The following is an 18396-nucleotide window of genomic DNA, read 5'->3' on the forward strand; positions in this document are numbered from 1 at the left end:
CAAAAGTGAAATTCAGGTTCTTTTCCACATGCTTTCTAAGAGCAGTAACGCATAGCAGTTTTACTCATTGGCTTATATATAAAGACATACTGTCTCAATTTTTCATGGTTTTCACGAGATGGCCTTAAAGTAGAACTCTGATTTTGGTATATTCAGAAAAAAAAAAAAGAAGAAAAATCCTATTTTTGAATAATACCAACAGTATTGTAAGAACCAAGCAGAAAATCCAGCACTTAGTCTTAAAATAAAGCTAAAACTTAAAGGAAGATAAACAAAAAACTTTGCAAACAAATTTTATTTAGCATTCCCATTCATGTAATATTTGCCCAGAAACAACATTAATGAAGTGAACTGTAGTCCAATATGAGTGGAAGAATGTGTTTTTTGTCTTCCAGGAGAAACACTCAAAGGTCAGCAACTGTAATTCAAGGTCAATTTTTCTCCTGACTGTTGTTCTCTTCACACAGTAGCTGGTTTAAAACACTGCTCTGTTTGAGAGCTTTTAGATTGGATATATCTTCACTTACAACAGGGACATCTTCACTTTGATCCTCAGTTACCAGATCTTCACTGTCTGACAGTGTACACAGCAGTGTATCATTTTCATAGGTAGGAAAATAATACCTGGAAGCAACAAGGTTTAACAGAATAGAATATTACTAGATAGTCACATATTTTGTTCTAAAAAGGCTGTGCTTATTTTATGAGATTAGATTCATAAAACGGAAAAATGAGAAAGTTCAGTTTTCTGCAATGAGTAATCAGCATGCTCAAAAAATCAACTGACACGTACACCTTGGAAGAGTCACACAGAAGAGGCAGCAACAGACAAGCCTTCCTTTTCTTCCCCTGCCCATTCTCACAACTGAGGCCACGGATCCAGATCTGTCCCATAACAAATGCTTAACAGATTTTTTTAAGTGAGAACACTCCCTGTGCTCTACCATCTATGCCATCATCCCCCAGATATACAGAACATGCTTGCAATCTCAATCAGTGCTATGTTACACTCTCTCCATTTGCTCTGGGAAAAAACACGGATAAAGAGACATCTTGTTTTGATGCCTAAAATTAGGCAGATATTATACATATATCTGCATTAGGTGTGCAAAAGAAGGGGTTCGATTTGTTTCCAGAACCATATGTTCACTACCTTTACTAGCAATGAAATATGTGCCAGATGCCCATCCTAGGCAGGAATTGCATCTCTGTAGAGAGCTAATGGCTCAAAGACCTTGTGTCTAGAATTTGGAGTGTTCGAGATGCTGCCTTAGTGCACAGATTCAACCTTTGTTCCACCAGGAGAAAGTGCTCAGAGCGCAACACTTGTGCTTTTCACTGTGCACTGCATGACTGCAAACACACGCAAAAGACAACTTTGAAATAAGATCTCTAGCATACTAATTTGACAGTGCAGACATGGCTTATGGTGACACTGCATCCAGGATGCAACTAGAAGAGCAGTATCCCATGCTCATTTTAGCTTCGGATAGTACAGGGATTTCTGAGTAGTTCTGAGACCACTTACTATTTTATCTGTGCTAGTAGAGCTGAGGGGCTTTGGGCACTGCAGCACTGGCAAAAAACAGAACTTTCAACTTCTTGCTTTACAGACATTAACAGACAGCAGTATAAATGCTGGAAGAAATATGTTTGTCCTTACTGTGGTTGGTCCCACGTAGACCTGGGTGGCAGGAATGTGATGTGTTTTGTCTCTTCCATATGACTTATCAATCCTCCTTTAGACTGAAATTTTTCCTGGCAGTTGTAACAACGACAATGATGGATTTCCCTCCTTATGAAGTTCACTAGCTTTACTTGCTGATAAAAGTTCAGACCTAGGAGAGACAGTAGCAAACAAACACTTGAGGAATATAACACTTAATTTACAAATGCTTTCCTGGATTAAGCATAAAGGTTTATAAAGGTTACTGAAGACCAGCACTGCCTGAACACTGTAACTTAGCAAACTAACCGAGCAAATGTTTCCTCCCAGCTGCAGGGGAACTGGTCCTTCTCTTACAGTAAAAATTACAAACATTTTGCTTCCTCTCCGTCTAGAGGAGAAAGGAAACATTGGGCAAACGCAGCTTAGACCACAGCCTTCTAAATTGCAAGCAAGTCTTAACAGGCATAATAATAATAATCCTATTAATAATAGTAATACTTATTCCAGGGCTCCGCCAGCCGGATGTGGGACTCATAGAGCAGCTATTTGTAGAGGCCACTCTGTGAAAGAATCCAATGGTTCTACAGAAAATAGCACACATCCTTGGCACTAACAGCTCTACTGAGGAAAGAAGCAGGGAAAGTGCAGTTAACAAAAGCTTCTGGCCTGTGTTTTTTTTGCAAATCTGACTTCATTTTTGTGATGAATTAAAATCTTGAGGAGCATGCAGAAAGCAAGGAGCTGACACAGGTACGAGAGTACCAGAAAAATAAAGTGTTCTTGGCTGTCTTTTATAAGCTGGCAGAAACAGTTTCCATAATGGAAAAGTTAGATGTCCAAACAAAAAACAAATTGATACAGCTGTTTTCCGGTATTCTTATAATGTGGTTTTCGCCATACTAGCAGCAAATGCTGACAATTACAGCATCTCTTACTCACCATGTTCTGACTTTATTTTAAGGAAGTCAAATCCATGTGATTTCTAGGGGAAAAAAAAAAACAAAAGAAAGGAAAAATTCTCATTCCCAATACTTGTACTAGTCCACGCTGAAGACAGCGCAGCTTTTCAGACTGACACAGACATACAGACATGCAAACACTAATGTATGGAATAACGCCTGAAAGTTATTTCATCAGAAACTTTCATATTTTGTTAAACTGCAACTCTCCTATTAATTAGTTTATTAAAACTGAAACACAGATGCTAACCATCAAATGTTTTAAATCATCAAGCAACTTTATTATTAAAAATGCTACTATTTTATTGTATGCACCAGTCTGTACACTCACAAGTAATACCTATTCATACTATTAATGTAAAACTTGATTCTATTGAATATTATAGAGGGCAGATGCTAGAGATGCAGTGCCTTCGTTGTGCACTAAAGAAGGCATTCCAGTTCAGCAGCTGATTTAATCTTAAGAAAAATGCCACAATCCTACTTTTGAATTCCAAAGTGCTGAAAGAACTGATATTTAAAACAAGTATATTTGGCTTACATAGCAAGGTTTTGGTAGTGGGGAGGGGGCTGCAGCAGGGATGGTTGCTTTGAGAGGAGCCCAGCAGCTGCCCCATGTCAGATCAGAGCCAGCTCCAGCCAGCTCCAAAAGGGACCTGCTGCTGGCCAGAGCCGGGCCAGTGAGCAACGCTGGTTGGGCCTCTGGGACAGAGGATTGAAGAAAGGGGAAAGCAACTGCTGTGCAACAGCAGCTGCAAGAGAGGAGTGAGAAAATGTGAGAGAAGCAGCCCTGCAGACCCCAAGGTCAGTGCAGAAGGACGGCAGGAGGTACTCCGGCTGCTTGAGTTCCCCTGCGGCCTGTGGAGAGGCCCCTGGTGGAGCAGGCTGTCCCCCTGCAGCCCATGGGTCCCACACGGAGCAGATCTCCACGCTGCAGCCCGTGGAGGAGCCCCCGGTGGAGCAGGTGGATGTGGCCTGGAGGAGGCTGCGGCCCATGGAGAGCCCCCGCAGGAGCAGGCCCCGGGCCGGAGCTGCAGCCCGTGGAGAGGAGCCCACGCAGGAGCAGGGGGTCTGGGGGGAGCTGCCACCCACCCGTGGGGGACCCGTGCTGGAGCAGTTTGCTCCTGGGGGATGGACCCCGTGGTACGGAGCCGTGTGGGAGCAGTTCTTGAAGAGCTGCTGCCTGTGGGCAGCCCCCTCAGGCTCAGTTGGGGAAGGACGGCATCCCGTGGGAGGGACCCCACGGGGAGCAGGGGCAGAGAGGGACCGTGAAGGAGCGGCAGAGACTAAGTGGAGACGAAGCGTTAGGGACCAGCCACAGCCCCCATTCCCCATTCTCCTGTTCTGCTCAGGGGGTGGAGGTGGAAGATGGCAGACGAAGGGGGAAGGTGCTTTTAGATTGCTTTTAGTTCTCACTGCTCTACTCTGTTATTAGTTAGCATTAAGTTGCATTCATCTCCCTATGCTGAGTTTGTTTTGCCATGACGATAATTGTTGACTAATCTCCCTGTCCTTATCTTAACTCATGAGCCTTCTTTTTACACCATATTTTCTCCCCCTCTTTTTTTTTTTTTTTTTGAGAAGGGGAGTGAAAGAGCAGTGTGGTGGAGCTAAGATGCCCATCAGCATAAAACCACCACCACCAGTCTTACCTGCATGTGAAGATAGAGTTTTCCAGTGGTGTCTGCTTGTTGTTCACAGAACAGGCAAACTGCACACACAGGATGCTCTTCCCAGTCAGACCAGTCTCTTATGATTAAGAGTCAAAAATATTCATTTAATTGTGGAAAAGAGTAGAGATAGTTTGTGAAAGAGCACTTCAGCTTCTGCTCTTACAGCACCAGAAATAAATTCAGAGAAACTGAATACTTTAAATGGGGTGGAAGAGAATGTGGATTTATAGCTGAATATGTGATTAGAAACTGCTTTACTGTCTAAAAAAAAATTAGAAATTCAATAATAACTGAGCAGTTACTGCTGAGTAATTCCTGTGCAGGTAGGCAGTAAGTCACACTTGAATTTGTCTGCACTGCTAACTAACAGGATCTTAACTTCAGTTTCTATCCAGTTTCACAAGTTATAAAAAAATTGCCTTCAGTATTTATTTTTGTAAGATCTTTCAAATTTTTCTAATCTTTTAATACACCAGCCACAGACATAAACATCACGCAGAGTTCACTCCAAGTGTTACTTATCAAATATTATTCTAGAAAGAAACACTCATTTATGCAACATTTAGATATGCACATAGAAAATAAATACCAGCATTTATCCATTTAGTTCCACAACACTGCTTAGAAATAGTGGTATTGTTGCACCCAGTTTTTAATCAAGTAAAGTTAAGCTTAAGTCACAGGCAGAACTAGATGGGTAGTGGAGGTTTGGTAGTGACCTGAAGGCCTGGAGCCAAGAATAACAGACAGAGGCAGATGTTGCCCTCAAACAGCACCACTGAAGTTTCCTTCAAAATTCTGCTTTAATCTCTAGCTGTTACCTTTTTATCAGACTTTTTCATACAACTTCTTTTTTATGCTGACATTTCGGATGCTTACTCTAGATTTGAAACGTGAGCAAATGCAGTTCAACCATTTTTAAATACGAAAGTAAAAAAAAAAGTTTTGCCCACATCATTATAAACCATAAAGACTGCTGTTTGAACTATATGAAAAAAAATAAATACGTAGGCTTGTGGTTGAAATATGAAATTTATAGTTCTCATTGTGGAGAAATGTCTTTAATGAGAACAATTTGAAGTTGATTTGACTGGCTTAAATGAATTTTAACTGTGTACTAACTGTGCACAGCATTTTCCCTGTAACTACTTTCAACAGTAATGTTCTTTCAAGTCTTTATAATATGCACATACGTAACACTTACTCTTCCAGGTTATCTAGTATTTCCCGATCATCCTCTGACTGCACCTCCTCCCAGGACTTTCCAAATTCCTGGTGAAAAAGAAAAAAGATAAACATTTTCTGATTCACGTCACATTTTATATATCAAATGAATGAATATTTGGAAGTCATAATCAACACCTTATTTTGGATCACTCCGGTATTTCTATGAGTTAAAGGCAGTCATACAGCCCTGCCTTAGTAATAACTTTTAAAATAACAATACATTTATCTTTTAATGGGCTCCCCACACTAGATCTGTGAAGAAAATGATTTGGCACAGAGCTCTCACGAAGAGCATTCAAGCTCTGTGTAAAACTACCGTTGCAACAGTACCAAGAAGTTGCCAAGGTGGGGATGTTTGATCACTGGTTTGTGTTTGCCAGCACACTTGCTCAATCCAATCTGCCCTCCTTCTTCTACATGCAGCATATGCTGATTAAACAATGCAGCTATTGCTTCTGAGACTTTAGTTGGCATAGCTACACCAGCCAGTGCTCATATCTCACACAAGGTTATGCTGGTAAAAAGGCGTAGCACAAACCTAGCCACAGAGTACTACAGAGAAGCAGCATGCGCTGAGGCACGGATTAGAATATAGCTTCTCTTCCACCCTCTTCTCAGAGCTGAATGTAAGCATACCTATCCATGACGTTCTGTTCTTTCTTTTACCCTCTGTATTGTTTATTTATACCTTAAAAATCTTCAGCAAAAAGCCTATCACAACACTTTTGTGCGGTGTTCAGCACAATGGCAGGCACTCTCGGCATGACTGTGAGATAAATAACAGACAATAAAAAGCTGAAGCACTCTACTGAAGTTCCAACAGTGATCTTTAGCTAGTGTTTTTCTTTCCTCTGACAGGTTCTTCCTGCCTTTAAAAACAAACCAGGGCCAACTAACCAGTAATTGAAATAGTATTTTTGAACTCATGCTTTTGATGGCTGCGAAGCATTCACAAAGATCATAGCTGATGATCTTGTCCCCAGCAAAAAAAGGCAATGAACAAAAAGGTCATTCTTTCATTTATTTCATTCAAGTACTTCCTCTAATAAATATATTTAATAACAACCTTAGCAACAAGTGTTATTATTGTCTTTATGGCTGTTTGGAAAAAGAATTTAAAGATACACATCATTTAACAATTTAATGAGAACTTTCAAAGCTGTTACTGTCTATCAGGTAAATGATACACAAATATCTCTAGACAGCTCTAAACATAATGCCATTAAAGTTTACAGAATGAAAATTCAGTAATTAATTCAGGGATGCTACGTGGTAGAGTGCAAACTCTCTGAGTTACAAGGGAGACTCATTAATGTCACCATTACTGTGAGATAACATGAAGCCATTAACACGTCTCACCACATGTTCTCACAGCTGCACACAAGTTTCCTATAGCTTCTACTATTAACACCTTAATGAGAGGATACCAGCTCACAACCACTGCAAAATGAAGACGGATGCTAACAGTTTTTCCCCTTAGCAACCTGGAGTATATGTTCACAAAAGTGCTTGTTCAAAACAGCAGCCAATATTGAGCTTCAACTTTTAATTGAAGGGGAAAGGGGATAGATAACAGCTATGCACAAGCTTCGTTATTGTTGCTGTTTCTTTACGGTATTTCTGCAAAGAAGGCAGTGCAGGATCTTGCAAGAAGTCTGCTTCGCTCATCTATACATATTCAGAGGAGAGAAAAAGAAACACAAAAGCTAATCAGGTCTTGTACCACTGGAAAATTCCAAGGTAAATGGATAACTGGGGACATGATCATGAAAGTGTCAAAAGACTGAAGCTGATCAATGGGGTGGGACAGAGTTCTTCAAAAGATTTTTGAAACTCTTTCAATTTTGTCTTAAAAATAAAAAAAAACACAGAAAAAAAGCAAAAAACATTACAGCTTGATAAGCATCTGGGACCAAGGGTGGCTTTGTTATACATTCAAGGTCCCTTGCTCTTTCATCTGGGATGCACGAACTCTCAGTAAACATCTCTTGAGATTCCAAAGAAATCCTTAACAAAACCAGAGAAGAAACTAGACTTGACATTGTTAATAGTTCACACAGTCGAAAATACATGATTAAAGGCACTGCAGGACTTGATATATACCCAAGAAAAAACAACTATTTTTTAAATACTTGCTGCATATCTCATGGAGAGGAAAACTCTATAGAAGAGTGAGGAGAGCATGACAATATGCATGGTTTGATGATTTTCTCTTCTAAAAAAGTTTAAATATACAGAGATGAATTGACTCACCAACAATTTATCTCCTCAGCTTAAGCACAGCTTTAAAGGTTTTGTAGGGAAAAGGCCTGCATGCTTCACTGGGAAAACATACCCCAACATAAGAAGAAGTTGCGAGATGGGAGAAACTAGACACAGGCAGCTGCTATCTCAGGTGTTTTTCCCAAAAGAGCAATTACTGAACTACATGCAAATAGTATTCCTGGCCTGTGGAGCTCAGAAACTCCAAACAGCTGCTGATTTCCCTGTAAATCTCCCCTTGCCCTTCTTCTCACCTGCCTTACTATGATCATCTGATTTGTTTCATATTGCTGCAGAACTTAGTGATGCTTTACCATGTAGAAGAGATGCTTTTACCCCAACATTAATGAACAGACATTGGATTCATTTTAAAATGAAGTGCTTCCCCACTTGGAGCCTGATCTCTCCTTGAAGAGAAACGAGCATACCAATTTTATAAAGACTTGAACTACCACCAACTGAAGGAGTGCTTCCCTTTACTATTTTACAAACTATTCACTACTTAAGTCAGAGCAGGCTGTATATAAAGAGGAACCTCTCTAAATTCCCTTCCCTCCTCAGCAACAGCTAATAATGATGATTTAGAGCTTGGCAATAAGAAAACAGCTTTTCATCTTTGAGGAAAAGTAAAATTTTCTAATAAGTGATAGGTAGCATTTTTAGCTGTCTAGCTTAGTCATAAGCACATTCATTATGGTGATGTTACATTACTACAGATACGTGACATCAGTCGACTTGAAAATGAACATCATCACTTTCTACAAGGGATACTCCATACTTAAAGTGCAGCTGGTAACCATCTTGCGAACAAAGGCAGGCCCTCTCATGCTGGGTCTACCTCAGTTCTCTGGACTGGGAACAAGAGAGTTTTACGACTGCTTTCTGTTCTTTTATGACCTCCAGTAGGCATCACCGACTACACAGTTCTTCCCTCTCCATTTTTACTTGACCCTTGGTGCAAGATGACTCATGGGGACACAGGCTTGCAAAGGCACAGAAACAAGAAAATTAGGTTGGAAGGTTCTTTTTTTTTGAGAAAAGTAAGGTAACCTACATATATATCTTGGATGCACTGCTGCTCAGTTCTTCGTCCTCTATCCGTTGGTCTTTTTCAATTTATACTTCAGCCGTTTTGGAATAGGATTGGTATCATCTTCCATACTTACACAATACTGACAGAAGACCTCCAAATCAACTGTGCAAGTGACCCCACTGCCTTTCAAGTCATTTGCATAACTGCAAAACTCCCATTCTAATTCTATGTAACTACCAAGTAATAAACTTTTGATACTTGCTTATGAAAGAAATGTTATATATGCACGTGACAAAAAAGCGCTTCCGCTCCTACTAAAGATCAAATGTAATGCTGTATCTTAACATTAACCTGTGAGCAACAGAACACGTCAATAATACGGAGGTAGACTAATCAATGCAGCTTGTGGGTTGTGACACAAGTTGTGAAAAGTCTTAGAACACCAAAACATTTACAGAACAATTTGCACTATTATTCATTGTGAAGCCAAACTGAAAACTTAGGAGAGGGAATTATCAACACACAAACAGAAAATGTAACTGATGTTATGAAACCAGATTCTTACAACTGCAGTAAAAATACAAGTGAAGCCAGAAGTAGAATGGAGGGAAAGGAAGAAGCAAGGAAGGCCTACTGCTCTAAATGAAGTCGATGGGAACTTTGCCATCAACTTAAAAACACAAGAACTGGCCAGAAGATCATAAGGCAATTCAGCAGGCATTCGCAGGACATGTGAACAAAAAGCCTTTAAAACCTCTCAGTAAAAAAGCCACAAAATAAGGAAACTGCCAGCTCCAGCTTAATAAGTCTATTTTACGCAGGGCTTGGTGAAGATAATATGTAACGGGAAAAAAAGGACATTAACATAAATACAACTTGGCTTTAAAGAAGGTGTCTGTAAGATGGTACCAAAGAACTATCCATTTAAATAGCTAAAGATCCAGCTGCTGATAGAAAAGTTTTATGATGCACATCCTAAAAGTAAAGAGGATAATGCTGTGATGATACGGATGTTTATCATTAGTCTTAGAGTCTCTTTGTGATGAAAACAAACTCGAACAAACTTGGAACATGGAAATATCTTTTTTACATTCTCAAATTCAAACTTTTCTGTGAAAACATATGAAAAATAGATAAATTCTAATTCTACATCTTTAGGTCAAGATGGATTGACTAGTATATATCAAAACAGTGTATCTGTCAATTCAAATAAAATATTCAACTCATGTCTGTAGCTGTGAAATTGTATAATTCCCCTGGAAATTTAGAGCAATAGAAAGAACAGATCTTTAAGACTCCTTGAAAAGTCAGTAAAGCTTGACACTACAGAAGAAAATCCTCTAGTAAACTGTGAAGGGCTGAGGGAGAGGAAGTAAAACCACTACTTCATGTCATTACAGCAAGTATACCTTGCATAACATCTAGAATTCACTGAATATAAATTCAGTTTTAAAAAAGTCTTATGACATTAACATAATCGACTGTAGACTACAAATGTGCAGTAGAGAATAATGTTATTTCTCCTTATATATACAGGCTATTCTACAGAACCCCCAGTGAAAAAATTAAAGTTCTTCCCTGTAATCTCTTTTCCTCCTTTGTGAAGATGTTCAAGAAAAGAAAAGAGTTTACCGAAAGCTATTTTGAGAGCATATACATACTTTCTGCTACATAGGAACTACTCTAAGATTTTCATGTTAATGGAAAGTTTAATCCCACGTAGTATGAGTGTGCAAATACACATTGTATAGTGAACTATTCTGTAAGTGCTTAAGTTTTTAGTCTGTTTTATTAAAAAAAAAAAGCTTTACTTAAAAGAAAAAATGTCTTAAGTGCTGATATGGCTACACTTTGAAGGATCAGAAACAGTGAATAGAAACAGCCTGTTTTGTATAACAGTGAAAGACAAATGAGAATGTGTGAAAAGAAAACATGGCTATAGCAGAACACAGAGACAGACAAAAAATTGTGATCTTCCAAGGTATGTCCAAGAAGAAGCATTAGAAACACACTGTCACAAACCTTGCACACACAGCCCCCTGCTGATCTTAAGCATTTTGGTGGTTTTATATTTTTTATTTGAATTACATTTACCATCCCCTGTCTGTAATACCAAGGACATGAAAAATACATCTCTAAGTGATGCTAACAAGTGACCAGTACCAGAATGGTTCAGGCTGGCATAAGAAGTCACTCTGCAAAGTCCTGCCCAGAATACCAGCGATAACTACAGAGGTCCAGGGCACTGACATGAGCAGTGTCCTGTGATTGCCCACGCTGCTTAATAGTTTGCATGCTCCGTGGCCATGCCAACAGCACTACCCAGACAATGCTTGGACATGGCTCTGGAAGTGTACAGGCCACAGATCATTCCCAGTAGACAGCATGGACAAGGCCACTACTTTGAAAGAAAAGAGGTTAGCTGTGTGAACACTAGCCTTGCTGTTATATTTAATCTGGCCTGTTCTGCATGTTAACATGACATAGCCGCTGTGTCTTCGCTGATATTAAGACCTCCCTGCATGTCTCTAAAATTTCTTTAGGCAGTCACCTGGCTCAATTTCCTGACCAAAGCTGGGACAAATGCAAAGCTGAACATCAAATGCAAATTCAAGACGGAAGGGAATTTAAAGAGAATGCCAAGTTCTGAATGAAAATATAAGATTACTGTAAGACTAATAGAGAAGAAAATAAAACATTACAATCACTTACAATTACAACATTAAATTCAAATCTGCTAACTTGCAAGGAAGAAGTGAATGCTAAGTTCTGCTGGGAAGCTGAGAATAACCAATATGCAAAACTTCACAACTTTTTCCTCACAATGCAGTAAGTATAGATCAGTTTTAAAGCAGTGGTATTTAAATATCTAGAAAAGAAAATAAAGGTCTCAGATCTCTGATCTTTGGAAGGAAGGCATGCAGGATCACAGAGGGAATTCACTCCACCCAGGGTAGAAGGGACTTTGCAGAGCCTTAAACGTCCAGCTTTTTGTTCAGAAGATTGGAGTAAAACCCAGGGAAAGAGATTAAATGGAAAGAGTGGGTAAAACATCCAAAAGTGCCTGAAAAAATTGTTTATAACCTGGATATTAACAAATGCAAGAGGCACAGAGACTAGTTCAGGTGAAATACAGTTATTTCTGGGAGAGAGTGTAGAAGCTTTTAAAGCAGCTCTTACATTCAAGAGTTGAAGACAGCAAGTGAAAATTTGTTACACACACATCATACAAACTCTCAAAGATCTGAGATAAAAAATATTAATACCTAACAACATACACCTACCTGGAGGCTAAAAGCAAACACTTACTTTTTCTTTCATCTATGTATCTTTCATTTTCCTCCTCTTTGCATTTAATTTATACTTTGAAGAGCACTTCCAGCCTAAGGTTTGTAGAAAACAAGCTCAAAGCCAGTAGCATTCAAGTTAGATCTCCATTTATTTCATTACTTTATCTCATTTTCCCTTCTGGTTATTAAAGCAGAGACTGAGCACTAATGCCATGATGATTAGCATCTCTTCAAGCTGCATTCTTGCGTCTCTCAAAATCAAATCTCAACAACAAATGTTTACTATTCCTTAGTTTAATAATTATCCAGAATATCATACCATAAATGAGCATATTTCTTAAGAGTCCTTCACTTGATTTTTGACCTTTGTACTAATTGCTGGTTTGGAATTACTCACTTTTAACAAGATACTGTCTGCATCACTCTAGTTGATGTACGATTTATTCATAGAACCTCTTACCAAGTAATTAATGATATAAAATCTGTCATATTCTTTGTTTTTGGCATTGATTCTGCGATGCTGCTTCTTTCTCATATGATCTTTAAGTGTGTTTTTGTCTCTGAAGATTTTTTCACAGTATAAACACTGCAAACTAGGATAAAAAGGTAAACAGGTCAACATGTTAAAACAAAAATAGTGCAAGATAATATACTTAAATAAGCTGGAGATATATAAAGTAAGATAAATTCTAAGCACATGAGAGCAAACCAAATGAAAAGGAAAATCAATTTATTTGCAAAAAAAATCTTAGATCACAGTACAGTCAATCAAACACAGAAATAACCGGACTTCTAACAAAAACTACATACAATGAAAATATAGATAATATTTAGATATTTATAGATAATACTGTTTGACCCAGAAGTAAAATGGGAGAAAAGTCTGCTTTACCAGAATTGTCCTATCAGGACATGGGAGGGACGTTGACTGGTAAGCAATTGAATTCTTAATTCAGCATGCACTTATACAGGAATCTAATGAATGAGTAACTGTTCCATTGTCATTTAGAGAGAGAAAAAAAAACATATCCTGAACGTGCTACATATCTTTTAACGCTGAGAGGTTGAAAGCAATGTGTTAAGATTCTAAGTTTGACTAGGAACCAATCTCTTAATCTTATAAATACAGCAGTCAGAGAAAGACTAATTTGAGCTCTCCTTGCTGAAGCAGTGGGCTGCGCAGCAGTGATCTCTCCTTGGGCTGGGACACCTCTCAAAGTTACTCCTCACGGCACAGGAATCCTTACTAACTATCCTTGTTGGCGAGTGGAACTTGAATTTTTAAAGGTACCTGATTTATGTTAAGACTTAGCAACTTAAATATGCAGTAGACTAATCAATGTGACTCCTGTCGTTATAACAAATTAATTATATCAATCTACTTACTGTAATAAATTAAATTGCTGCAATGTCATTAAACCATGTAACTGTTGGATATCTCCTGCGACACTAGTTAATGTGTTAAAATGGTATTCTTATAAGGGATGGCTTACATATCCTACCAGGATGGACACAGTTTCTTTTGGCCATCTCTGCAGAGGGGTAGGGAAAATCCTTAGAAAAATCAAAATCCATTCTGTTCAATTAAAAATTTTGTAACTGGGAATTGTATCTTTGTGCTACTGGCTAGCAGGAAGAACAGTTTGAACGGCGAGTCAACAACACTTCAAGACTCAAAAGACATGGACATTAAAAAAATACAATGGCTATGAACAAAAGTGGTCACCCATTTTTCATTTTTATTTTTACTGACAAATGAAAGCATGCTTGATTATACAATCAAAAGGAGTTTTAACAGTGTTTGGGTCAGACCTTTCTGTAATTTTTCTGTGGTTTTAGACAGACACGTTGAAGAGGAAAATTATTTTCTCACTCAAGTGTTTGCCCACACAGAAACAATACCGTGTCTAGGTCTGTTCCTGCACCCAGAAAGCCCTCATACTCCTTCAGCAAAGGTGCAGCTAGATTCCACTCAGCTCTTATGTGTGGAACATCAATTCAGGATTCTCAGTATTCTTCTGCCTTACAAGAATTTTAAAGTTTAGGCTTATTGAGTTCTGCTTGTGCTTGCAGCCTAAAAATCTAAAAACTGCCTAGCTCGGGGATTGTAGGTCCAGTGGCAGAATACATGTTTAAAAATCTGCTTTCCTCTACCTGCTTACAATAAAGTGTATGCTCTGACTGTGTAAGGCATTCCCAGGAAAGATATGTAATGCATTTCCTCAGCATACACCATGTAGTCATGATATTCGTCTAAAATTAGACTTTTCTGCTCTCAAAAATATTTTCAGGCACTATCCTACTAGCACAGCTATTAAGTCTACTCTCAGCAGGAGGAGAGGAGTGGCCTTTCATTGCTTTGGAAGCAACTTCAGCGTGTGCATTAACTACAGGCTTAATTGGCTTTGAAAAACCTCCATCTAAATGACACCCTGAGGTCCTCCTGATAATCAGTGCAGCTGCAATTTATCAGTTGCAACACTAATTATAACACAGAAGGCATTCTTAAAATATCTTCACTTCAGGAGGAAGTTTACCTGTATCTATCATGACTGCATGTTCTTTGATAGGCCACAGATTGTAAATTAGAGACCACCATCGCCTTTCCAGTCTTTTGAATCTCTTTTTATTTTTTTGCAGATGTACAAGCCAATGGATTCTAAATTTGTCTGGAAGGATACTTAATCTAATTTCTATACCCCAGTTTTCACAAATTCCTGCATTTTGAGGCTTTTAATTACAAAGCTCAAGATTTACACATACTTCTTCTAGAGTCTTTGGTTACAGATTGTATTAAAATCTACTAAGCTTCTTAAAAGCTACAGTTTCATTCTTAAGGTTTACTCTTTAAGGTATGGTTTCACTCTTTCTGCTAGAATCCTAGAATCCTAGAATGGCCTGGGTTGGAAGCGACCTCAAAGATCATCTAGTTCCAACGCCCCCCCGGCATGGGCAGGGATGCCACCCACTAGACCAGGTTGCTCAGGGCCTCATCTAATCTGGCCTTGAACACCTCCAGGGATGGGGCATCCACAGCTTCTCTGGGCTACCTGTTCCAGTGCCTCACCACGCTCTGAGTGAAAGATTTCCTTCTAACCTCTAATCTAAATCTTCCCTCTTTTAGTTTAAAACCATTCCCCCTTGTCCTAGCATTATCTAGAGCCCAAGTGATATGTGTTACATACTTGTCCCATTTGTGAAATTCATAAAGGGCACTTATACACTTGCAAAAGAAACTCAAAGTGAAGAATTCTTTGTTCTTTGCTACCTAAGTTCTTCTCCCAAACTGCCTTTTTAACTTCTTCAGCCATCTCAGATTTACATGCTTCTCAGGCAGCATATACATTAGCATTCCCATTCTGCTATGGGATGTAAGGGAGGGCCCCAAAATCTCACATATTAGTGATATATAGAGAGACAAAAGATGATTGGCACAAGAACTCTGTATTAAGTGATTAAAGAGATGTCTAGCATAAAGATGGCTACAACAAGAAATAAGATCATTGACTCCAGCAGTTATGAGAAAAAGGGGCATGCTACTATTGACATTAATGAAAACTGTGCAACTTAACTAAAGCACTACATGTGACTGTATTATTCCAGCAAACACATACTACAAAGTGTTATGAATTAGCTTTCAATAAATTAAAGAAAAACCTTCTAAGATCACCCACGCAAAAGTTACATTCTCTCTTATCTTCTTCTTAACTAACCATGAGTGCTGAATTATTTTAACCCAACTTCTTTCCAAGGTTAAAAGAAATATGACTCAAGTCCATTTAAAAACAACAAAACAAGGAACCTACTTACTTGTCAAGCTTCTCCTGTAATACAGCCAAGAATTCACAGCAATTCACAATGTTATCTGGCAGCCCAATGTTAAAAGCATGCTCTCTTGCCATATGATTGAGAAGGACAGATCTACAAAAGACATTCAAAAAGAACATTATGTATTCCTGAATACGTATGAGAATTATGTAGCTTGTGACTCAAAATATGCCAACTGCTCTAAAATTGCATAAAAGTCAACATTAAATAAACAATAATAGTGTTTCTGCCACTGCTAGAAAAAAAAGAATGCAACTTATTGTATTGGGAAGTTTTCAATTTCAGTTCTACTGTATGTTCAGTGACATTTCATCTGATTAATCTGCATGCATACAATATAATCTTTTTAATGAAAATTACAATATAGTTTTATTTTGACCCTCTCTTAGCAAATCTCATTTATTAACTTGAATAAGCAAATAATATGTTTCAAACAACAGTCTTGAGAAACATTCAAAGAAGCCATTTGTTAGTTTTCTCAGTGCTGGTTAACAAAACAGATTCTTTCATATCAATATTGCTTCATGCAGTACTAGCAAGACAATGAGCACTGAACTGTGTTCATGAACAAACATGATATTCAAGTTATTTTTTCTAATAGAGATGTAATGGTTAATCACTTAGGTGTCTAACATCTCTATATTCCTCAGCTTCTGCTTTTTGGGGACTAAAGAAATCTTCAAGTGTAAACACTGCTGAGCCTTCCTCTCACCACAGTCTAAGTGCGATTTTCAAATCACATATTCTGTCTGTCAGACCCAAGTAAGCAGTAGATAAAGTTCTTGCGGGCTGAATGATGTGAAGTGCGGTAAACCATGCAGTAAAGCGAAAATGACACTCAGTCAAAACTGCGAAGACCAGCAGGGACGTGACCACAGGTTCTTCTACCTTTCCAGAGTACCAGAGCTACCCATGCAATCAGACACATTCAGGGATAATACTCGTTCTCTCCAGCTGAAACTGTTTTATTGTGTATAAATAAATTTTCAGTGGAGCAGGCACTTGAATGCAGCTCCTGCTTGCACTTGACTGATGCTGCAAAGCACTCCATTCTCACTCTAATTTTCCTCCCTTTTTCATTCTATCTTTAAATCTTGCCAAACCAGTGTGAATTTAAACAGGAAAATGTGTAACTGGATAGATACATTTTTAACAGCCATACTGGCTTAAACAGCTCTCCTTGACACCAAAACAGCTGACACAAAACTCTCTCTTTAAAATGGTTTCGTTCTCAAATCCAGCTTACCATATAATTCTACAAAGTTGCACTGGAATAATTATAGGACTGAGAAGTGGGAGAAGTCTACTTGAAATGTCAGTGCAGTTGAAAGAAATACCTAAGTTACATACCAAAAAGATTTCTAGCTTCTGAGTCCTAGTATTAGACATTAACTAGCTCGATGATGTTAAAACCATAAACAAAGAAGCTGAACAGACATGAAAAGAATAAAACAAACCTGTTTCCTGTGAATTCTTGATCACAGAACATGCACATACTATGAAAACTTGTGTCATCTCTCTCTCTCTGTTGCTGTTCTAGAATTTCTCTCTATGAAAAGAAACAGATAAAATTATTCAGATTAAAAATAACAATCATTTCATCACATAAGCATTTTACCTCTTTATCCTTACTGGTAACAATGACCAAATGTGCTGACAGAAACCAGAAGTTAGTACTGGAGGAGGAGGGAGTAGCTCACAAAAATTACAGCATTTTTGTTCAAAGGCAGCGTGTGCTCCAGTCAACTTCCAGCAAAATTCCCCTACTATTATGCAAGTTCATAGAATCATAGAATGACTTGGGCTGGAAGGAACCTTAAAGACCACCCTGTTCCAACCCCACTGCCATGGGCAGGGACACCTCCCACTAGATCAGGTTGCTCAGGGCCCTATCTAACCTGGCCTTGACTAATTCCAGAGATGGGGCATTCGAAAGTTCAGTGGGAAAGATGCATGGAAAGAAATACAAACCGCAGAGAAATTTCACACAGCTATTTAAATGATTCTTTATATAACAGATCAGTTTATTGTCTCTACTTAGGTACAGATTTATCCCCGCTATCAGCGAGCAAGCTTATGGGTAACCACATAAACCACAGTGGAATGATAAAAGTAAATTCTACTTGTCTCATCACAGGCAATCTAGAATACTTGTGATGCAGAAGGATGACAAAAACCCTGGTGGTTTCTGCAAGGAGCTATGGCATGCAATAAATTCACAGGAAAGGAGAAGCTGATGATTGCCTGTACCACTAGTTTCATTTAATTTAGAGCAAATTAGAGCAGTTTAGATGCTTTACAACTCTTGACCAGAATTTTCCTAACATCGATAAAATCATACAGCAGGTGATGTGCTCTGATGCTGCAACAGCAATAGTGTGGTTATGTTGTGGAGTTACTCTACACTTCACATGGAAAGGCCTGGATCATCGGGGACATGGGGGAGTCAGAGTTT

General features: G+C 38.6%; 1 protein-coding gene and 1 long non-coding RNA gene across 9 annotated transcripts in view; one reads left to right on the forward strand and one right to left on the reverse strand.

The window, feature by feature from the left end:
* Positions 1 to 280: 280 nt before the first annotated feature.
* Positions 281 to 18396, reverse strand: part of ZNF277 (zinc finger protein 277) — a 57374-nt gene continuing 39258 nt past the window's right edge. For all 5 annotated transcript variants that reach the window (XM_080608123.1, XM_080608122.1, XM_080608124.1 and 2 more), the window contains 8 exons: positions 17399 to 17490; positions 15924 to 16034; positions 12574 to 12706; positions 5506 to 5573; positions 4281 to 4377; positions 2609 to 2651; positions 1664 to 1838; positions 281 to 624 (listed from right to left, as the gene is read on the reverse strand). In XM_080608123.1, the coding sequence (XP_080464249.1) occupies positions 432 to 624; positions 1664 to 1838; positions 2609 to 2651; positions 4281 to 4377; positions 5506 to 5573; positions 12574 to 12706; positions 15924 to 16034; positions 17399 to 17490 (912 nt within the window). In that variant the 3' untranslated portion in view covers positions 281 to 431. The remainder of the gene's footprint in view (positions 625 to 1663; positions 1839 to 2608; positions 2652 to 4280; positions 4378 to 5505; positions 5574 to 12573; positions 12707 to 15923; positions 16035 to 17398; positions 17491 to 18396) is intronic.
* LOC308201177 overlaps positions 5664 to 18396 on the forward strand; it is a 35365-nt gene continuing 22632 nt past the window's right edge. For 3 of the 4 annotated variants that reach the window (XR_013956093.1, XR_013956094.1, XR_013956095.1), the window contains exons 1-2: positions 5664 to 11652; positions 13282 to 13400. This is a non-coding gene — a long non-coding RNA (uncharacterized lncRNA). Of the gene's footprint in view, positions 11653 to 13281; positions 13401 to 14753; positions 15918 to 18396 lie in introns of those variants that run through there. The other variant, XR_013956096.1, reaches the window with a different exon arrangement.

The sequence above is a fragment of the Anser brachyrhynchus genome, assembly GCF_964034855.1.
Source record: "Anser brachyrhynchus genome assembly, chromosome: 1".
In the NCBI taxonomy this organism is placed as follows: domain Eukaryota; kingdom Metazoa; phylum Chordata; class Aves; order Anseriformes; family Anatidae; genus Anser; species Anser brachyrhynchus.